Source organism: Dipodomys merriami, unplaced genomic scaffold (assembly GCF_024711535.1).
Source record: "Dipodomys merriami isolate MVZ:Mamm:240054 unplaced genomic scaffold, mDipMer1.0.p SCAF_8, whole genome shotgun sequence".
Taxonomy (NCBI): Eukaryota; Metazoa; Chordata; class Mammalia; order Rodentia; family Heteromyidae; genus Dipodomys; species Dipodomys merriami.
The window spans coordinates 4,998,342-5,021,091 of NW_027206401.1; the positions used below are offsets into that span (position 1 = coordinate 4,998,342).

The 22,750-nt window shown below is 55.5% G+C and overlaps 1 protein-coding gene across 4 annotated transcripts in view; it reads left to right on the forward strand.

Moving 5' to 3' along the window:
- The window catches only part of Agpat4 (1-acylglycerol-3-phosphate O-acyltransferase 4), a 103,385-nt gene extending 85,704 nt beyond the window's left edge, over positions 1-17,681 (forward strand). For all 4 annotated transcript variants that reach the window (XM_070010098.1, XM_070010099.1, XM_070010097.1 and 1 more), the window contains 6 exons: positions 8,320-8,481; positions 9,138-9,291; positions 11,191-11,293; positions 14,131-14,206; positions 15,263-15,461; positions 17,041-17,681. In XM_070010098.1, coding sequence (XP_069866199.1) covers positions 8,320-8,481; positions 9,138-9,291; positions 11,191-11,293; positions 14,131-14,206; positions 15,263-15,461; positions 17,041-17,135 — 789 coding nt within the window. In that variant the 3' untranslated portion in view covers positions 17,136-17,681. The remainder of the gene's footprint in view (positions 1-8,319; positions 8,482-9,137; positions 9,292-11,190; positions 11,294-14,130; positions 14,207-15,262; positions 15,462-17,040) is intronic.
- The last annotated feature ends 5,069 nt before the right edge of the window (positions 17,682-22,750 follow it).

The window sequence follows — 22,750 nt, forward strand, 5'->3', positions numbered from 1 at the left end:
AGTACTTGATCAGCAGTATCTTGTGTGTGTGTGTGTGTGTGTGTGTGTTTGTGTGTGTGTGTGTGTGTGTGTAAAATTGTGACCTTGCACATACATGTGTGCATGCATAGGTCCTGGGGCTTAAACTCAGGTCTGGGCACTATCCATGAGCTCTTTTGTTCAAGCCTAGCACTCTACCACTTGAATCACACCTCCATTTCCAGCTCCTTTTTTGGTGCTTAATTGGAGTTAAGAGTCTGAGGACATTTTGCCTGAGCTGGCTTTGAACTGCGATCCTCAGACCTCTGCCTCCTGAGTAGGTAGGATCACAAGTGTGAGCCACCGGTGCTCAGCGGCCAGGAGTATCTTAAACATATTTTTGTTTGTTTAATTAATTAATTAATTAACAGTTAAATAACATATGGTCCTGAGATCCTCATGGAGTGAAGAGATTGCTTTTTAGAGAAGGAAAAAAGGAGCTTTCTATCCAGGCATTTTTGTCGTCTTCTGTATCAGCACAAGAGGAAATGAGTTCAAATGAAAGTAAACAAGATTCCTGAAACTCTTGAACAGTGTTTATTATGTGGTTTGAAGAGAAAGTGGGAGATGGAATTCTTTGTAAACAATGACTTTCCATCCTGGGAATCAAGCCCCATTGGCTGATGAGCTTGCCGGTCAGTCTAGTAGTCTGCCCTGGAGGCCCAGCTTCCTGGAGGCCCAAGTTCCCGGAGGCTGCATGTTATGGCAGGGTGGGACTCCAAAGACTATGCATGGGGTCTCTCAGACACAGGCTGGCTCTGTCCTCCCTGGGGACAGCAGTGGATGTGGGCCCCGTGGGCATGGGGGTGACTGGAGTGGCCTGAGTCAAGGTTTCTGCGGCTTCTCGTTCCTCATTAACTTACTTTCTGGCTGTAGTAGAAGATTCCTGCCTAAGTCAGATTGTCAAGTCTCTGTGCTGTGGTAGGCCCTGACCTATAATAAATAATAACAATAATACTACAGGGCCTGACACTTAACTATTATAATTACTTATTAATTGTAATTATTATACTAATAAGTAATCATTATTATCAGTGCATGTCTTCTGGATTGTGCCTCAGAGGCTAATTTTCCTTCAGCTCCTCAAAGAAGACGTTATCTGGCAGTGTGACAAGCCCCAAACTAAGAAGCTTCAAGCCATGGGCCCAGAGCCTAGGACCCCTCCACTCCTGAGTGAGGGATCAGGCACCGCCGAGCCGGGCTCATAGACGGGGATCTCCACTCCTGAGTGAGGGATCAGGCACCGCCAGGCCCCGCTGCGCACAGCTGCGCGAGGTGGTTGTCAGGGTCGTGGGCTGATCTGAAGGTCGGACGAGCACCCCTGCCTTCATGCTCACTCGGGGGCTCCATCCCTATCGGCAGGCCTTGACACAGCCCCTTCCTTATACGTGAAGCTCCTTCTTCTAGGGCATAACAGGTAAAAAGAGCAACAGTGAGCACTCAGCGTTTTTTGTTTTTTGCCAGACCTGGGGCTTGAACTCTGGGCCTGGGCGCTGTCACTGAGCCTCTTTGTGCTCCAGGCTAGAATTCTACCACTTGAGCCGCGGCGCCACTTCCGGCTTTTTCTGAGTAGTTTATTGGAGATACAGAATTTCAATGCTGGGTGCCGGTGGCTCACGCCTGTCATCCTAGCTACTCAGGAGGCTGAGATCTGAGGATCATGGTTCAAAGACAGCCTGACTCTTATCTCCAATAAAACCACCAGAAAACTGAATATAGCACTGTAGCTCCAGTGGTAAAGTGCTCACCTGGGTCTGCAGAGCTGGGGACAGAGCCCAGGCCCTGAGTTCAAGCCCCATGACCAATAAAAAAAAAAAAAAAAAGAAAAGAAAAAAAAACTTTCATGGGCTTAGCTCATGAAAGTCTGGGATCCTCAGACCTCAGCCTCCTGAGTAGCTAAGGTTACAGGTGTGAGCTAGTGCCACCCACCACGTGCAACATTTTCATAAGGGAATTTAGAAGAGACATGCCATTACTTTATTTTTTTTCTTCACTGCAGAGGTTTTTTTGTTTTTGTTTTTAATTGTTATTATAGTGGCAATGTACAGAGGGGTTACAGTTACACACGTTAGGTAAAGAGTACATTTCTTTTTGGATAACATCAGCCCTTCCCTCTCCCAGCTTTTCTTTCCCACCCCACCTACAAGTTGTATAGTCGATGTTCAATACAGGTCCAGTGGGTACCATGGCTGCCTTTATTCACCCTTTGTCCCTCCATTTCTGTGCACCCCCCAATAACTTTTGGGTGTATGTCTGTGACACCGAGGGTTTTGACTAAGCAAGTATTCTACCACTAGAACCAGACCCTGCCCTTTTGGGTTTTTATTTTGTTTTGTTTTTAATGAAGATGGGGTCTCTTGATCCTCTTGCCCCTACCTCTCCACTAGCCTAGACTACAGCCCAGCTTTCTCCAGTAATCAGATTACATTTGTCCGAAGTGAACTTGTGGAAGTGGAGATGTGGCTTAAGTGGTAGAGTGCTGTCCTAAGTTCAAGCTCCTGGACCAGCACAACAACGACAACAAGACAAAACAAACAGAGTTGAACTCAAGGGAGGAGACAAGGATTTCGGGCCAGCCCAGGGGCTGTGGCAAGTGACCAGAGATCTTACTCAGGAAATACAATTTATCTATCCTGGAGATGGAATGAAATTTTTTGTTACATTTCTTTGTGCAGAGAGCAGTGGGAAGAGGAGAAGAGCTGAGGGACTGCAGGGCCCTCACAAACCAGTGCCTTGACTTACACATAAGGATTCTTGATGATGAAGATGATGATGATGATGATGATGATGATGATGATGATGATGATGATGATGATGATGGTCAAGCTCTGGGCATTTTTCAAAACCCTTGCCTGGGGGAGGGGAGGCGTGTGCTGTGGGAGCATCCTAAAGCACGTACCGCTGGTACTCTGGGGTAAGAGACACAGCCTTGCCCTCAGCTCCCTGCAGTCTGTGATGACAGGACAGGATAAGAAATAGCATTCGGCCCAGTGCTGGTGCTTATGACCGTAATTCCAGCTACTCAGGAGGCTGAAATCTGAGGATTGCAGTTCAAAACCACCCCAGGCAGAAAAACCAATGAGACTTCTTTCCCCAATTAGCAAAAATCCAGAAGTGGAGGTGTGGCTCAGGTGGTAGAACACCAGCCTGGAGTGTAAAAGCAAAAGGAGAATACACGGCCCTGAGTTCAAGCCCCAATACCAGCACACACAAAAAGAGCGGAAGGCGCTGGTGGCTCACACTTATAATCCTAGCTACTCAAGAGGTTGAGCTCTAAGAATTGGAGTTCAAAGCCAGCCAGGGTAGGAAAGCCTGTGAGTCTCTTATCGCCAATAAACTACCAAAATATCAGGAAGTGGAGCTGTGTCCCAAATGGTAGAATGTCAGCTTTGAACAAAAATGCTCAGGGGTGGCACCCAGGCCCTGAGTTCAAGCCCTAGGACACACACACACACACACACACACACACACACACACACACACACACACACACACACACACACACACACACACACACACACACACACACACACAAAGAAAAGAAAGAAAAGGAAAGGAAAGAAAGAAGAGAAAGAATTAGCCTTATCAAAAACAGCTCTTTCTTTTCTCCCTACTTTCTCCAGAGTGCATTTCTCTGGCAGGGGTGAAAGGGGAGGGAAAACAATGCTGGGTTCCAGTCTCTGAGAACTTGACCTTGGCTCTTATATCCACGGCTGTGTGGTCTTGGGGTGTGTGTCGGGGGACACATTTGCTGGCTGTTCTGATCCTTGATTACAAATTCTTAGGAGTCTTATGTGCTGAATAGAATGAGTCAGGTACCTAGGTTCAAATGCCTATTACCAAATAAGTGCAAGGCAGTCATTTCTTCTTTGAGCATGTGGAGTTCATGGAGAGAAGGGGAAGGGAGGCGGGGGAGAGGGGTGGACACATGGATGTTGTGCTTGGTGGGATTTTTTTACCAGTGGGTTGGCACTAGATCCCCCTGTAGCTAAACCTCCCTAGTGCGAAGCCTCACATTATCTGAGCAGGCCGGGAAGTCTGCCGCTGTCTGCAGGCTGGACAGGCCCCACCGATGGGGGTGGCGGGGGACAAACCAACTACTTGTGGGGCCCGGTGTGGGCGATCAGTATCTCATGGATATGACACGCTGGCCGAGCAGGGAGCAGGCCGCTCACCGTGCAACTGAGTCTCAGTTCATCACGCCGCACGGTCCCGCACACGTCCGTGTGGTGGTGGAGATGTTTAAATATTTACTTATTTTTATTATGCAGTTGTACAAAGAGGTCTCAAGTGCACACGTCGTGTTATGAGTACAATGCATCATCTTCATCCATGTCACCCTCCCCTCCCTCTCACCCGTCTCTTCTCCCCCTCACCCCTGCCCGCAAATGACACAGTCCAGTGTGTGTATAACGGCGCATGGAATATAATGAATGCATTTGCATTAATTTTTTAAGCGCTGTGCTGGGTCTCCCACAGAGCAGCATGCTCTGGGCATGTCTTGGACCAGCCGAAATCAGACTAGCTGTAACCAGGCTGGCTTGCAGAGGGCTGGGCCTTTGCTGCCTGTCTCCCTCCCTCCCTCCCCCTCTCTCTCCCTTCTGTGTACAGTCCTGGCCAGCTGCTCCCACCTGGGCCTAGACTGTGACCAGCCCTGCAGGGCTCTGGCTGCACTAACTGAACCCTTGAACCCTGCCCCGCCCCGGGACCTTGTGCCTCCACCTGCAGCTGCCCTGCAACACCTGCCCCCAGCTGGGTGTGCCTGTGGGACGGGCGGGCGGGCGGGCCTGCTCGGCTGCTGTTATCTCCGCCCTTGGGGAGTCCCGTCTGCCCTGTCCTGCCATGCCTTCTGCTCCTCCTCCTAGGACTCCAGGTCCAAGGCCTGACCAGAAAGCCCAGGCGGGCCATCCCCACAGAGTGAGCAGGGCTGAGAGGGCATTGCACAGCGCCCCCCTCTCCCCACCACAGCCCCTTGAGCCAAGTCAGGCGCTGTAAGTGTCCTCCAGCCTCTCCCCCCCTCACCCCTGGGGTCCCCACAGGGCCCCTGCCCTCCCCGTGCACTGTTGTATTCCTGTGAAGGGAGGGAAGTCTGGGGCTGGCACGGGGAGGGGAGGTCGGGTGGGGTTCACATGATCAGGAGCCAAGGAGCCCCGGGCCCCCGGCTGGACCTGGATGAACGGGGCGGTTATGTCCAGTGTGCCAGACAGCTCTCATTCTGTGTTGGTTAATGCATTTCCCCTGTGGCTGTGACAATGGTGGAACACGGTTCCTTTTGTCTGGGGACTCATGAGGATTTCCTGGTTGTTTCCTGTCCCCCGCCTTTTCCTTGAGCATCAGAGGGGGCGGGAAGCCTGGGACAGGACACCTGGACGCAGGAAGTCGCTCAGGTTTTGGTATTTACACGCGCACACAGTCATGCACATACACTCATACTTGCGTGCACATGCACATGGACACACGTACATGCACGCGCACACATGCACATGTGTACACTCACACGCACACACACACACTTTCCTCTTGTGGACTTAGCCTGGCCTCCCCGGCCTGGGGCGCGGGCTGCAGCAGCTAGCCGGGCCGTCCCGCTGCCCTCAGCTTTCAGTTCCTCTTTGCCCGCAGACTGAGGGACGTGTCCCCCCTCCTCTGTGCCCAGCACCTGCACTGTGCCTGGTGTGTCTAAAGAGGAGCTTACTGAACACCTCTGTGTGGAGCGGTCAGGCTGAGGGGCTTACGCACCACAGCAGACAGCGCTGAGCTGCCCGCTTGACTCATCAGCCTGGGGGGGGGGGTCGGGCTGGACAGAGGGACCCCATGGAACTTTAGCCTGAGTATTTTAAACTAATGTCCCATCCAGTTCAGAGTTTCACTTAGGGACCTCATTAAGCAGTGAGTGAGTGGTGAGTGAGCCACAGGACGAGGAACTTCCAGTGTCACGGCCTAGAAGCCAGGAAACCGTGTTTATACAAAGGTCAGAGGCCATCCAGCTGGTTAGTCCCTGCCCCAGACTGGTTTCTGCCGGTTCCTGGTAGTAGTAAGGGGAGAGGGCGACATCCCAGGAGCCGGGCTGAAGCAGGCGGCCTGCCGGCTCCAGCCATCCCAGAGTACGGGCCGAGCACTCGGTCTTCTCACTTCTCAGCGGCCGGCTTGGAGAAAACCCCAACTAGAAAGGCCTCACTCCCTCCTCCACCTCTCTCCCCCGCTCCTCCCCCCTCTCTCTCTCTTTCACACACACACACACACACACACACACACACACACACACACACACACACGTGCACACACAAGACACTTTGAACCCTAGGACACGCAGGATGGCCAGGCGGACGGCTCCCCTGTGCATCCTGCTTGTTTCCCAGGATCCACTGGAACTGTTGCTTCTCGTTGGTCGGCGAGTCAGGTCACAAAGTAAGCATCCTGCTGGTGCTCAGCAGACAGCGACCAAAGAAAGCTAACTGCAGATGCTCTTGTGGGTTCTGTGTGTGGTCACGGAGTTGTGGCTGTTGTAACCGTGTCGCGGCGTGGCTCAGTGAGCCGGTGAGTAGCGGTGGGCCCTCGGACCCGTCCCTGCCCACGCCGTTGAACACCCGCGCCGAGCTCCCATTGGTTCCCACGCTGCGGCGTTGTGGTGTGCTGTAACACCACGAGATGTGAATTGGTGTCTGGTGACAGCCAGGAAAACTTTGCTCAGCAAGGCTCAGCGTGCTGAGCAAAGCCGTCCACCGAGCCCCGCGGCGGCCTGCTCAACATCAAGACCGATGGCCACCGTTTTCACAAGGAAAGGAAAACAAGCGAAATGTCTTCAGCCTGAGGGAAGAGTTTCTAGGCTGGTCTTTTAATGAGTCTCTTATTACTAAACATAAGTGACATGAGGATGTAGCCTTTTGGTAATGTCCAGGATTTTAAGGCTGAAAAGATACATTAAACAAGGTTCCTTTTGAGCATCACAGACCTTTGTGTGTGTGTGCGTGTGCGTACACGCACACGTGCTAGCACTGGGACGTTGGGGGCCTTGGCACCATCTTTCTCGCTCAAGGCTGGTGCTGTCCCAGCTCTGCCAGGGTCTGGATGCTTTGCACCCCACAGCCATGGATTTCAGCCTCAGACACACAAGCAGGTTCTAGTCTCCCCTTTTTCTGATCAGCTATATGCTGTGTGCCTCTGGCCTCAGTTTAATCATCTGTAAAATGGGGTACATATTCCTGTTCATTTAAATCACACCGGCAAGGCCTCCCTCCCACATCTGCAAGATCTGTCCCCCGCTGGAATTTGCATATTGGATTTGTATAGAAAACAAAACTCATCAAAAACAAATGAGCGCTGTTACGAGGTGTTTGTGCCTTTTCTTCCTCACGGTGGAGGGGGTAAAGGTTTGTCTTAAACACCACTGAAAAGGGCTCTTGACACCATCCTATTCCATGCAGCAGGGAGGGACATGGTGGTGGTCCTGGGCTGAGCTGTGGGGAGACAGGAAGGGACAGGAAGGGACAGAGGACAGGCCGAGGGCACCGCGGCCTGGGCCCCTCCTAAGTTAGAGGCTCACCACACAGCTGTCACGGGCACAGCTCAGGCTGCCGTAACTATCTGCACTCAATAGTGGAGGAACGACTTGATCCTAAAGTGAAGGATGAGAATTGCAGGCGCCACATCTACTAGACACACAGCCCCAGTGCCCCTTCCCCTCCCTCGCACTGAGTCTCTGTGTGTCCACAGCCTGGCGGAGCCTGTGTGGTTTGAGTTCACTCTAGCAGGTGGGACTCAGACTTGGGACCCCGATGGGGCCCACGAGGACACCCATTGGGCTTGTCTTCTGCCACAGGGATAAAGAATAAAGGGATGGGTAGAGCGAGGTTCCCAGGCCGAGAGCTGCCAGCCTGTTGATCTGCCAGCCGGGGGACCCCTAGAGCCTCCCCAGAATCCCACTTGCTGCCGGCAGAGCGGAGGCTTCGCTTGGGTCAGGTGAGATGTGAGGGCCAAGCTGACATGCTGACCACTGTGCAGCAGACATAGCAAGCGCCATCGACAAGAAGGATCCAGAAGGTGTTGGTGACCCCTGGAGCCTCCTCAAGACCCTTGCCCGTCTCCAACTGGTGGCGGGCTTGTTGGCGGATCCCGCCCTCTCCCGGCCTCTGGCTGACACGCTGCGGAGGGCACCAAGGCACGGGTTTGGCTTCACTATGTTCTAGAAATCTCCCCGAGGCCTTCGGTGTGAACCTTCACTCTTTTCCACTAAGAACCTCAAAACAGCCACCGGAGGGGCTCTCCAGTCTCCTTCACGGCCCCTGAGCTGTCCCTCTGTTTCAGAGTTCCAAAGTCTTGGCCAAGAAAGAGCTGGCGTACGTCCCGATCATCGGCTGGATGTGGTATTTCACGGAGATGATCTTCTGCACGCGCAAGTGGGAGCAGGACCGGCAGACGGTGGCCACGAGCCTCCTGCACCTGCGGGACTACCCCGAGAAGTACTTTGTGCGTAGTCTTTGCCCCAGGCAGCCAGACCCTGTGAGCCCCGACCTGTGTCACCGGGCGCTGCCTCACTTCCGGTCTCTGAGCTGTGTGTGACCCGGAGCGAGGTGTGGCCCTGGTCCCCCAACACTGCGCGCGGACCCTCCACCAGTAGACTTAGGAGGCAGGAGAAGCGGGAGCCGGGGCAAAGTGTATTTGAACATGTAAGGCACCAGGGAAACGGAGGAAAGCCTCTCAGCTATTGGTGGGTTGGTACAAACCCGCAACTCGGGCTCCCAGCTGGTCATGTGAGGTCTTGTCCACCTGCTCTGTGGTGAGGAGGAGAGGGAGGGAGAGGGGAGGACGGAAGAAGGAAGAGGAAGGGGTGAAAGGGGGGGAGGGGTACAGACGTGTCAGTCTGAGAATGGGAGGAGGAGGCCTGGAAATCCATAGCCCTATGAAGGCCTGTTGTTAGGGATTTGACTTCATCCAAGCTCATCTCTGTTTCCCAGGGACCCCAGGAAGGCAAAGGGGTGTCCCTGCTCCCAGGTCACCATTTCTCCTTAAATGCCCATGCCCTTTTGCCTCTCCTTCAACCTGTGCAACCAGAGGGCTTTGTGTGACCTTCAGGCTTGGTGTGACCCTGGGATCCTGTGTGACCTCCTCCTTCTGCCTTCCAGTTCCTGATCCACTGCGAAGGAACACGGTTCACGGAGAAGAAACACCAGATCAGCATGCAGGTGGCCCAAGCCAAGGGCCTGCCCAGCCTCAAGCACCACCTGCTGCCCCGCACCAAGGGCTTCGCCGTCACCGTGAGGTGCCTGAGAGACGTAGGTAGGCACGCCACGGCCGCTGAGCCTCCCCGCGCCTGCAGTGACCACAGCGCTGGTCTCTGGCGGCGTCCAGCCGACCATGTTAGGGTCTGTAAGGGGATTCAGAACCTGGGTCCAGGGACCAGGCAGCGCAACACCTGGCCGGCCCCTCCTGTTGCTGTTGCAAGCAAACAGTGCCCTCTGCTGGTCAGTCATGGCGTCACAGCAGGACCTGTATCATTGGGTGATTGGGGCCTTTCTTGCCCATCCGTTGGACAATGGTGAACTGACCTGTGGGCTGTGGCGGCTGACCTATCCACCAAAGAGCCCTCACTGACCGCCTGTCAGAACAGAAGAAATCAGCAACAAGTTGCCCACTGCGGCTTCCCGTCAGGCGGTCCTGTTTTCTTTTTACCCCTCCTTTTTCCTTTTCAAAATATATCTTCCTCATTCTTCCATGCGGCCTTACTTGTCTCCCAGCCCTGGGCTCTGGGGAGCGCTGGCCTTTCCATCCTGCCCAAACGTCTCGTTTCTGGAGCCTCTCAGGGCGTGGCAGACCTTCCCCGAGGTTTGTGCTCCAGGGCCACTGAGGAGAGGCTAGGCCCAGCTCCGTCAGCAGAGGCCGGTTAGACATGGCTCCAGCCCCAGGACCCCGTCCTCGTGGAGTAAAGGGCACGAGCACACGAACTCGTCCACAGTCGGTACCGTGGATTTAGCTGAGGCTCAGAAGGTGTGCCCAGGGTGGTGTCTCTCTCTTGTATCCTGGGGCTCAGCCCCACCTCCAGCCCCAGGGCGGGGAGCAGCCCCTGCCCCGGCACCCCCCATCCCCCCACTGCAGAGACAGCACACCTGCAGGCTCTTCCTGGGGTCCAATAGCGGGCAGAAGAAAATGGATGGTGATGTTCTCATTTTTGAGTCTTGGCTCCTCCTGTTGACCTTTGCACCCGCTCGTTTCATTTGAAGCAATTGCACACGTAAAGGGGTCCGTGGAAGGGTCGGGCTCCCGAGGGAGCAGTGTCCTGGGCGCGGCAGTGAGCACCTGACCTCTGCCATTGCAGCCACCGTGTGGCAGAGGAATCATCCACCTCCCAGAACTGGGCTGGGAGGGCGGAGTGCCCCTCTAAGCCTGCAGGGTCTCCCCACAGGGAGCCCGCTCTGGATCCCAGACATTCCGGCTGCACCTCCCTCCTGCCTTACAGGAAGAGCCCATCTGATTCCACCACGTGTTTGGGTTCCACCCAGTCCTCTAGTCACAAAGTCTTCTATCGTTTGACCCAATAAGCATTTCTTACTTTAGGCCAGCTAAGGCAGTGATTTTTAGACACATGCAACACGCTGACAGTTAACACATCATTGAATAGAGCCACTGGAAGCAGAGAACTTGTCCCATCCTTATTTCAGCTGGTTATAATTCTAATTCTTTATGGTCTTGCCAGGCAAGATGTAAGACAAGGTTTATCGCTGTCTTATTTTCCTTCTGGAGGCAAACAATGTGAATAGAATGATTATACTTTGGTAATCCAGACTCACTCTGGGATCACAGATTTTGGATTAATTGGTCCTCTTTCTGCATTTGTTTCAAGATGGCATTTGCTGACCATAACAGGCTGTGCGCATATGAGAAAGTTGCATATCATTGTCATTATGACCTAGATTCAGGCTTGCAGTATTGCTTGATAGCTGCTCTGACCTCGGGATATATGGTCATCTATTACTAGGTCATTCTGGGCTTTTCTGACCGCACAAATGATGCCTGTGCAAGGTAAAACACTGAACAATACCGAGCACCGTGATGAAGAAATCTGTACTCGCTCCGTGACATTGTAGACACGTTAGTGACGTGAATGTTCAGGGTGTTTTTCTACCAAACAGACCTGGGTTCACCCGTGTACACTGCTTTGTGTTTGTCTTATTTTTGTAGTTCCAGCTGTATATGACTGTACACTCAATTTCAGAAATAATGAAAATCCAACACTGCTGGGAGTCCTAAATGGAAAGAAATATCATGCTGATTGCTATGTGAGGTAAGTTAGTTCCATTTGATTTTTAGAAAAAGCCCTCATTTCTAAGTAGATAAATCCCAGGTGACTAAGAGATCTCCGTGCAGAGATCTGGTTTATTCCTTCTTGCTTGCGGTCTGTTTGGCGTTGCACGCGTTAGCATTGAGTTCATATTAGGAAGGGAGAGGGCATCCTACGCTTGGGGATAATCTGAAGAGGTCTCCTTTCCCAGCTGCTTCCTCATCCCGCTTGTTTGCCAGTATTGAGGTTTGAACTCAGAGCCTGGGCTCAGTCCCTTGATTTTTTTTTTGTCCTGTTCAAGTCTGGTTTGGGATACACCTGCACCTCTGGCTTTTGGAGGGGTGGGGGTGTTCATTAGAGATAAGAGTCTCACAGACTTTCCTGTGTTCCTCAGAGCTCAGCCTCCTGAGTAGCGAGGTTACAGGTGTGGGCCACCAGCACCCGACCTTCAGCTGCTTCTTATCACAGGTTCTGGGTGGACCAGGGAAGATGGCATTTCAGCCAGTCATTTGGAGATTTGAGTATAGAAGTGGCTTTTTGTTGTGTGGAAGAGGGGTCTGCTCTGAAGAAATCCACACCGACCACCACAATTGAGAAAGAGGCTTGGGCAGGCGGGGAATGCGTCTGCAGTATCTTGCTTATGCGTGCCATTGCTGGCTCCTGCGATTTGATTGGAAACACTTCCACAAGACAGTAGATGCATGCACTCTCTTCAGCCGCTTGTAGATCACACAATGGTCTGACTTCCAGCCTCCGGAATGCCACCAAGATTAGTGGTAAACAGAATGGAAAGACGCCGCAGACAGTAAAACCCAAGCATGGTGGCTGGAAAGGTGGCTCAGTGGTAGAGCGCTTGCCTTGCATGCCTGAGGCCCTGGGTTTGATTCCTCAGCACCACATAAGCAGAAAAACCGAAGTGGCGTTGTGGCTCAAGAGGTAGAGCACTTGCCTTGGGCTGAAGAGCCGAGGGACAGCGCCCAGGCTCTGGGTTGGGTCACCCAGCACCGGTCTCTGAGGCGCTCCATCCTCCTCTCAGAAGGCTCTGGAACAGAGCTAGGCAAGTGGTGCACAGCTTTGTGAGTGCCGAAGGGCACTCACGAAGGGCAGTGTGAGTCCAGTGGCCACCAGCCCCTCCCCCCCCCCAGAGGCTCCATTGTTCCTGGGGAGATGGTTCTGGAGACTGGCAGACTCCCTTCCATCACGTCCTACCCGGTTTTCCCACCCCTCCCCCCCCAAAAATACTAGAAGCACCGCCATCGTTACTGCTCCTGTTCCAATGGCGCCGCCACAGACTGCAGATAAGGAGGGAAAGATTAGCTGGATTCCTTCTGCCAGGGACAGAGCGAGCAGGTCTCCCCGGACCCTCCGTACTTGGCAGAAGCTCTGCCCGGTGTCTGACCCTGCCCAGGCAGGGCGGCAGCCTCTACCAGGCTGTTTTCTTATGCAACCGCAACCCTCCAGGGCCCGAGTAGGAATCGGCGTGCCCGGCTGAGCTGTGATGCTGCCGTGCCCGGCCTCGGAGGCAGAGCACGGAGCCGCCGCACACGCGTGTCTTCTTGTGCGGGCGCTGTTGAGACCAGCAGCGTTCCCGTGGCGGCCACCCCGCAGAGGCGTGTTGAACGCTGCAGGCCCTCCTGCCAACCCAGTTACTGAAAAGAGCAGAACCACCGCGGCTTTCCCTGCGAACAAAGCGACACTGGGCGGGCTTTCCTGGCCTTGAACCCGAGACCCACTCAGAGAGCTGAGGGGCAGACCCGCGCAGGTCAGAAAGGGAGAAGCAAGTAGTAGACATTTCATGGAAATGCATAAAGGCCCCCCAAAAGGCCAAGAAAGGTTGTGGATGAGCTTGCAGGGCTGGGGAAGCCTGCCCAGGGAGGAAGGAGGATGGCATTCTACCTCTAGGAAGGATGGATGCCCCGCCCCGGAGGACAGGCCCTGTGTCTCCAGCCCAGGTGCGCCAGGGCGTGAGGAGCGAGGACCCCGTGGAAGTCGTGGCAGGCGTGGGCTGTGCCGTGGGCAACATCGGGCACAAGTGAAATCCCAGAGCTCACAGCCTGAGGATGGGGGCGGGCAGGGGACACAGCACAGCGTCTCCCCGGCACCCATGCCCACCAGTGCCAAGATGGAGCGTGTGAGTAGCTTCTGGGGCTCCGTGATTTGTGGGTCCCATGCTAGAGAGGCCTGCGTTGGTGTCTTCAGCCTTTGGATTCATATGGATAGGGGTGTGTGTGTGTGTGTGTGTGTGTGCGTGTGTGTACACGTGCGTGTGTGTGTGCGCCTGCACGTGCCCCAGTACTGGACTTGAACTCAAATCCCTTAGGGTTTTTTGGCTTTTATGTTTTTGCTCAAAGCTGGCGCTTTACCACTTGAGCCGCAACTCTACTTCCAGTTTTTTGATGGCTCATTGGAGACGAGTCTCACTGACTTTTCTGCCCAGTCTGGCTTCAGACCACGACCCTCAGATTTTCTGAGTTATCTAGGATTACAGGTGTGAGCTCCAGTGCCTGGCCATTGTATGGGTAGATTCTGTATGTTTGATTATCTCATGAGGAAACTAACGTAGCACCGTCCTCTCAGGGAGGGGCACGTGTGGGGTTCAGGAAAACTTCCTGAGATGGAAGATGGGAGGAGGCAGGCGTCGCTGCTCCTGATGGCATCTTGGTGTCACTGAGCTGCTGTGTGGCCGTGGCTGTTCCAGGCTTTCTGTGCATTGAAGTCCCCTCTGCACTGTCCCCTGGTCTTTGATGCCTAGATAAGGCCCCCATGGCCAGCCCTGGAACTGGAACGGAGCGGGGGCCGGGCCGGGGCGCCTCCCGGCTAGCAGCTCTCTGCTTTTGCAGGCGGATTCCCATAGAAGATATCCCGGAAGACGATGACGAGTGCTCTGCCTGGCTGCACAGGCTCTACCAGGAGAAGGTGGGTGCCCATCTTCCATGAGAGCAGGTAGCCGGCCGGCCTGGCCTCCAGCCCTCAGGCGTGAGTGGGAGCCACGTTAAGCGTGGAGAATGCCTCTCAGGTCACCAGCGTGACCAGGAAGCAATGTCAGAACAAGCAGCTCTTAAAGGTCCCTTCCCGCGCTGGGCGGGCCTCCCAGAGCCCCTCACCTACGCTGTCTGGGGCTGGCTCCCCAAAGTTACCTCTTCTCTCCCTGCCCCAGAGGTCCTTGCTCTCTCTGGCTTGTGTCCTCTGAAGGCATCCACAGGGCAGCGGGACCCGCCCGTGATTGTAAGTTGCTTTTATTGCACGGTGATCCTAGGGCTTGAACTCGGGGCCTGGACACTGTCCCTGAGCTTTTTCACTCCAGACCACTTTGAGCCACAGCTCTGCTTCCAGCTTCTGGGTGGTTCATTGGAGGTAAGAGTCTCATGGACTTTCTTGCCCTGGCTGGCTTTGAACCACAATCCTCAGATCTCAGCCTCCTAAAAGTAGCTAGGATTGCAGGCGTGAGCACCCATGCCCAGCTGCAAATTGCTCTTACAGAAGTCTTGTGTGTGCCTCGTGGGAGGCGGGCGTGAGTAGCTCCTGCAGATCCTCCAGCCCTGGTAATGTGTGCATCCTCGACATGTGTGCCGAGGGAAGGCGCCAGGGCTGATGGCAGCCTGTGTGCTGAGCCGTCACTCAGAGTACAATGCCATGGGCATCCTGGGGGCGGGTCAGCGGGCCAGTGCTTCCTGTCACTCAGCTGCCAGCCTGTGTGGAAGCCATCACTGTCTCAGACCAGGGGTCCAGATGCTGAGCACGGGCACCTGCCTGTGGTCAGTACAACCTAGGCTGGCCAGCGCCAAGCCTCGGCTCTTCCCTCCTGCCCACATCAGCAGGAACAGCTGCCTCTCTGTGTGCCTCTGGGGCGGGGACACCCGAGCTGCAGTGGCAGCCACTGTGGAGACCCCAGAGCTGAGACTCCGCGAGAGAGGCCCCCGGGAGGCCACGGAGCCCAGCGTGGCATCTGAGGCCTCCTCCTCTGTCCCCCAGGACGCCTTTCAGGAGGAGTACTACAGGACTGGCATCTTCCCAGAGACGCCCCAGGTACCCCCAAGACGGCCCTGGGCGCTGGTCAACTGGCTGTTCTGGGCCTCGCTGCTGCTCTACCCTTTCTTCCAGTTCCTGGTCAGCATGGTCAGCAGTGGCTCTTCCATGACGCTGGCCAGCCTGGTCATCGTCTTCTGTATGGGTGAGTAGAGAGTAAGAGGCTGAAGGCACTGCCCGGGCTGGTGTGGTGCCAGCATCCTGCCTGGGGTGGGAGGGGCCACGAGAGGCAGCAGCCTTCCTGAGGAGCAGGCTGCCTGCCAATCACAGCAATGTCCTGCCCAGGAGGAACTCCAGCGGCTCTGGGCCCCGCCCCTAAGGGCTGCTTTCTCCAGACTGGCTGGCCAGTCTTAAGCAATGATGCCTGGTAACTGTGGTTCTCACTGATTTATTTTATCGCTATTTCCTACCCCTCCTGGGTTCATGTGCCACTTGCCCTGGAGGTGACGCTGCTGTGTCACTGCGCCTGCCTTCTCTCCTGCGCTTCCTGGAGCCTGGGGGGTGGGGAAAGGGATGAGGAAAAAATGAAACTTCCTGTCCTGAAGGAGTCAGATATGGGCAGTCTCTGCTTCTCCAAGAGTGAGGAAATGCCTCAAAGTCATGAAACCGTGTGTGTCGGAAGCGGACAGTTCTCTTATTCCTGCGGTGCATTAGGATGCTCTCTGTTCGCTGCCGGAGAGCAGGGAAGGCAGCACGTGGCTGGGACTGCGTCTGTCCCGGGGCAGAAGCGCCCCTGACAGCCCGGGGCACCGGCAGCTCAACGTCTACACAGATAAGCCACCTCCCCGCAGCACGCGTGCCCGCCTCCACACACCGCCGCGCACACCGCCGCGCCCTCGGCCTCCACCCGCCGCGCTAAGATGCCGTGCTTCCTCTAACAGACCCTGCCAGTCTTTGGAGAAAGAAAAGAAAAGGTTAAAATGTACAAGAAATAGCAGAGGATGCAGAAGAAAGCAGTGACCTGGCAGCCCTCTCCCCCCACCGCCCGTTGCTGTCCTTGATGGATCGAACCACACTGAACCTCTGACCTCTTCCAATGGACTCCTCCCAGATGCCAGCGCACCCCCTCCGAGCCTGCCGCCTCTCTGCCCCAACTGCTTTGCGCTTGCACCTCTTCTCCATGTTCTGCTCACCTCCCTGTGGAGTCCCTCCAGGACTAGGTCAGGGCTGGGCCTCTCCAGTGTGTCCCCACCAGGCCGGCCGTCTGCTCTGGGACTCACGCAGCTCTGCCAGACCGGCCGTGGGGCTGCAGCCCCGCGCTTGTGGGCAGCTGGCGGGTCTTCTGGAAGCGGAGGATTGTCTCCCGTGCCTGCCGTCCCAGGCCAGGTCTGCTGGGAGCCACGCTTTGTGAGAACAGGGTCTTTGCTCCAATATTCATCCCAGAGCCCAGCGGCGGGGCTTGTGGGGTGCTAGGTGCCGGAGATCCTGGGGCTCCCAGTCTCCTCGACAAAGCCTGCTTGTCAGGCCTTCCAGCCGATGCCCTGTCTCCCCCAAAAGAACGCTCATTGCTTTGGACAGCAGGGTCCTGTGAAAGGCTGCACGGTGCGGTGCCGGCCACGGTCCGTTCCCGGCCTGGGCCGGGCCATGGAGGTGTACAGTGGGCGGCGGGGCCTCAGGCTTGTGATTCGCAGGCCGCCACCGCCCCGTGGGTCTCCCCGCCCTGGGGGTGAACTGCCCTGGGGGTCAGCTCCTGCTGCTCCTCATTCTCTCCCCCCTCTCTGCAGCCTCCGTGGGAGTTCGATGGATGATCGGAGTGACGGAAATCGACAAGGGCTCTGCCTACGGCAACATCGACAACAAACAGAAACAGAGTGACTGACGCAAGGCCGCATCCACTCCAAAGGGAACTGAGGAACTGGTGGCCTCCGCAGAGCCTTCTTAGCAGGACGCAGCCCTGAGGCCGGGTCAAGCGGGAGTCACGCGCTCTCCAGCCAGAGTTGGGGCTCAGAGCCGGGTGAGGGGGAGAAGATGCTCTTAAATCTTTTTTCCCCCATATAAACTAGCGGGTTTTGGCTTTCTTTCTTTTCACTTGCACAGGTGTTTGTGCATGTGTGTGTGTGTGTGTGTGTGTGTGTGTGTGTGTGTGTGTGTGTGCGCACATGTGTGACAGGATCTGGTGTGTGTGTTTGTGCATGTGTGTGTGCACGTGTGTGCGACAGGATCTGGTGTGGGTGTGTGTGTCTGATCATTCACAGGCTGGTTGAGGCTGCAGGGAGGCAGGGCTGGGGACAGAGGGACTGGCATCTCCTGCTCTCCTTTGGTGCTGAGTCTTCTGTAACTCATGACTGCCAGAGACTGAAAAGTGCTTTAGAGAAGATCACTAAATTATGCCTCCAGAAAAAAATTAAAGTGTTTGTCTGGGTCATCAGTGGTGTGTTTACACAGATGCGCCGCCCTCTGTGTGTGGGCATTTAAGAGTGCATTTTCAGCAGGGAGCGGCCGGGGGTCCTGGGGTTGGGTAGCACCCACACAGAGACAGTCATTTGGGTGGATATGCAGACACATGGTGGCCCCCAGCAAGAAACAGGGAGGGCAGGCCCTCCGCGCAGAGTGGAGGCTGGGCACGGGCCGACGAGCACAAGGCCCCCACCCCCCCAACCCCCCCCCCCCGCCACACCTCTGCCTCCAGCAGAGGCTCTGCAGGCAGCTTTGGCCTCCGCGCTGCTGAGATGGAGTCCTGCCGTGTTGTCTTGACCATTGGCCCAGCAGTCTGAAGAAGCTGGTCTTAAACATCAGGGAGCTGGAGGTGTGGGTGGCAGGTGCCTGCCTTAAGCAAGAACAGCTGAGCAAGAGGGCTGGGAAGGTGGCTCAGTGGTAGAGTGCTTGCCTAGCATGCACAAAGCCTTGGTTCCATTCCTTAGTACCACATAAATAGAAAAAGCCAGAAGTGGTGCTGTGGCTCAAGTGGTAGAGAGCTAGCCTTGAGCAAAAAAAAAAAAAGCAGCAGCAACGGCTCAGGGACAGCGCCCAGGCCCTGAGTTCAAGCCCAAGAACTGGCAAAAAAAAAAAGTGTGAGACCCCAAGTTCAAGTCTCAGTATTGGCATCAAAAAATAAGCATTTGAACATCAAAAACCCTAAAATATAGCATACGTAATTGAACATTAAAAAATACAAAAAACAAAAAGCCCAGCCATTCTGTAGCAGCTTACAAGATGGCGCCACCCAGCGGCTCCCCCGGGCAGGGCGCAGCCCGGGAAGTCCACAGCACCTGGTCCTCCCCCAGCTGCCCTGCACGGGGCCACAGCCCAAAGAGGCTAGAAGGCCTGCGCTTGGCTCCCAGCTTACACCACTGACCGGGTCTGCCCGTGCCACCGCCACTACCTTGAGGAGGGCCTGGCAGGCTGTGGGCAGACAACAGGGAGAGAAAAAGGGCTCTGGAGGGAACCCAAGTACTCAACAGCGTGCCTCCCGAGGCCACACTGCGAGGGTCTGGGGGTATCTGAGACGAGCCGGGGTAGACACTCAACTGCTGGGCACCCGCGGCCTGGTAAAACCTGTTTTACTGTTATCACGGGAAAGGTGAACTGGCCCGTGGGACGCTGTCACCATCAGACCACCACAGGCTCATGGTGCCGCATCTTCATGTGCGCTGAGCTGCCTGGTGATAACCACACAGGACCGACACAGACGAGCCATGAAGTTACAGCTCTCTCACAAGCGACGACAGCCATGCTTTGCCGACACACGGCTTCTCGTGGGATACTGTGTGGGTGAGCCTAGCTTCGACTTTACACTGGCCAGCGTCCCAGAAGTCAGGGTGATGGGCCCCGGTGCATCAGCCACCTGCCCAAGGCCTAGCGTGCAGAGACCCAGGAGCTGGGGACAGCGCCTTGGGCAAGCAGGGGGCCTTAGAGCACTCAGGAGCGCGAGCGCCCCCTGCAGGCCTGCCTCCGCGTCCTAGGGCCGACCGAGTCAGCTGAGGCTCTGAAACTCAGTCACTAAGTTCCAGTCAGCCATTCTCGCACCCTCTCACCTGAGTGCGGCCTCTGACTGCTGGGTTGCTGCACGCATGGAGGAATCCAACACTAAACGAATGGCGATGGTTAGGACCTCCACCTGCCCACTTCTCCTGAAAGCTCAGGCATCACTCGGCAGCACCAAAACTGGCTACTTCTCCGCCAGTCTTCCATTTCAGAGAGGTGATCCAAGTTAAGAACATTTGCCTACTGCCAACACTGGGACTCTAAGGGGCCCACAGACGATTCTTTTTCTCTGAATTACTCAGGTGGGAAACAAACCAAGGCTGCTGGCTGGAGCTGCCAACGCAGGCTGGAGCAATTTCAGGAAGCAGTGGGATTTTTAATGGCATTAGAGCACAGAGAAGAATGAGGTTCGGGACACCCGGCAGCATGCCCGCCTGTCTGACCCTTCTGGGAAGAAGTGTTCTCTGTGGGGTGGGGACTTTTTTTTTCTTTTGGTCGGTCATGGGGCTTGCACTGAGCCCGAGCAGCTGTCCCTGAGCTCTTCAACTCAAGGCAAGCGCTGTACACTTTAGCCACAGTGCCATTTCTGGTTTTCGGGTGTTTTATTGAAGAGTCTTAGGGACTTTCCTGCCCAGGCTGGCTTTGAACCGCAGTCCTCAGATCTTAGCCTCCTGAGTAGCTAGGATTATAGGTGTGAGCCACTAGCGCCCGACTAGGGGCTGATTTTGCTCCTGATTCTAGTCCTAGTGCCTCCTCCAGCTCCCTTGCCATCTCCCACACCCATCAATCTCTTCAGCAAAGTGTTCTGGCTCCCAGCGTGGTTTTTGTTGTTTTCCCATTCACTTTTGAGCCATCCTCCTATTCTCTGAGTGGCAGGGACTGAGTGCACTCCTGGATACCATCTCCATCCTGGCATAGCTCACGCTAACTTTGCCGGGAGTCTGTTGACACAGGGTGGCAGAGAATCTAGCGCGGTACAGATGCTGCAGCCTGAAGGCAGGAGATTCAATGCCCTTGTAGAAAACAAACCCACGACAGCTGGATCTGTGGGACACTGGCGAGATGCAGAGCAGAGAAGCCCGATGGCTTGATGGTTTTGGTCACACAGTTAGCCACAGAGGAGAAAGCTCATGCAGTGTCACCCCATTACCTCTCAGCGTCCTCCACACACATAAAGCAAAACTTCACAAAGTGATGACCGTAGTTTGAAAACAGCAGTTTTCCTATCATAACCCCAATGAGAACTGGGCAGCTAAAACTGGCTAGGGGCAGCACCAGCCGGGAGCTGGGCTCCCGGCGCCTTCGCTGCTTATCTGGAAAGACGGCAGCCAGAGCAGGGGCCCCGCCTTCTCCAAAGCGCCCGGGTGAGGAGGGGAGGGAGGCACTGGCTCCAGCGGGTGTCAGAGGTGAGCTCAGTGCCTGTGACCCACACTAGTGTTCAAGTGCATGCACGGAGGTGGGCCACGCTGCGGCCAGTAGACCAGTAGGCTGTCATGGCTACCCCGTCCTCCCCACGGTGACTAGAAAAGCACCTGCAAACCGTGGCTGTGCAGCTCACCCTGCACCCTTGCTCTCAGCCTCCCTATGTAAGCTGAGTCTGGAGTGAGTGTTCCTTAGGGAGAAGGAAATGCAGCCCAGCCGCCCTGCCGTGGGGGAGGGGCGGGGAGGGGCTGGCTGTGGCTTGGGCAGTGGGCCCTGAGACAGAGCCATGACAACCCGCGATGATCCCGTGGCAGTCTGACTTGAGTTTCCATGAACACTTGCTCGAGCCAGCCAAGTCCCAGTCTCCTGCAGCCTGAGACCGGTGCATCCCATCAGCACGGTCCTGGTCTCCTGCAGCCTGAGACCAGCGCATCCCATCAGCACAGTCCTGGTCTCCTGCAGCCTGAGACCAGCGCATCCCATCAGCACAGTCCTGGTCTCCTGCAGCGTGAGACCAGCGCATCCCATCAGCACAGTCCTGGTCTCCTGCAGCCTGAGACCATCACATCCCGTCAGCACGGTCCTGGTCTCCTGCAGCCTGAGACCAGCGCATCCCATCAGCACAGTCCTGGTCTCCTGCAGCATGAGACCAGCGCATCCCATCAGCACAGTCCTGGTCTCCTGCAGCGTGAGACCAGCGCATCCCATCAGCACAGTCCTGGTCTCCTGCAGCCTGAGACCATCACATCCCGTCAGCACGGTCCTGGTCTCCTGCAGCCTGAGACCATCGCATCCCATCAGCACTGTCCTGGTCTCCTGCAGCCTGAGACCATCGCATCCCATCAGCACTGTCCTGGTCTCCTGCAGCCTGAGACCATCGCATCCCATCAGCACTGTCCTGGTCTCCTGCAGCCTGAGACCAGCGCATCCCATCAGCACGGTCCTGGTCTCCTGCAGCCTGAGACCATCGCATCCCATCAGCACGGTCCTGGTCTCCTGCAGCCTGAGACCATCGCATCCCATCAGCAGTGTCTTGGTCTCCTGCAGCGTGAGACCATCGCATCCCGTCAGCACGGTCCTGGTCTCCTGCAGCCTGAGACCAGCGCATCCCATCAGCACGGTCCTGGTCTGCAGCCTGAGACCAGCGCATCCCATCAGCACGGCGCCTGAGTGTGGGCACGAGCCGTGCCGGGGCAGTGCCTAAAACATCTGCTTTGTTCCGCAGGTGCTCCTGGGGGCCCTCTTCTGCCTCTGCCAGGCTGTCACGGAGGCGCAGGCCGGGGGTCTATTCTCTTTTCTGGGTTCTTCCCACTTATATAGAAGATACTGGCTGGAAGAATGAGATTAAACAGAACGACGTTTTGACTTTTTTCTTTTGGGGGCTGAGCCTTAACTGTCAGACCAGCACTTGGTGACACGATCATTATTTTGGTCAAGAACACCATGGTATCAGAAACACCCCTAAATAGCCAGCTTGTCACGAGGCCACCGCTCTCACGGGCAAGGGCCGGGCCTCCAGACACACGGAAACCGCATTAAGCGCGGCATGAGAAGCCACACAGCTCACTTCCCACTGTCTCGGAGACTTTCCTCAAGTAAAATGAAGAACTGCTCTTAAAAATAACTGCTGAACACCACAGCCAACAAGTACCTTACACAGTCGCCGGTGAGAGCCACACGGCTCTCCAAGGGATCCCTTCCTCCACGCTGCAGCCTGGCCTGGTTTACTCTTAAGGCTGTGAAATGATTAAGCAGTAGCTAGGAACCACCTATGTAGACCTCTGCAGTGTCTGGGAACACCTTGCAGGGCTGAGTAGCACCGAGTTTTCTTGGGTAAGATGCGAGTCCTACCATAACGTAATGCTCCATGGAGGGAAGGTATTTCTGGCACGGGTGAGTGCATGAATGACGTGAGCTCTGCTGAGTGACAATAGCACCTATGGACTTCCAAAACAGTGAGACACACGATCCTCTTCCTCCCATCCCACGCTAGTTGTAGCTAGACCTCTGCAGAACAGCCCAGAAAGAGGTTCAGTGTTATTCTATCCCCAAGCCAGTGATCTAAAAAGATGCCAGGAAGCTTTTAGG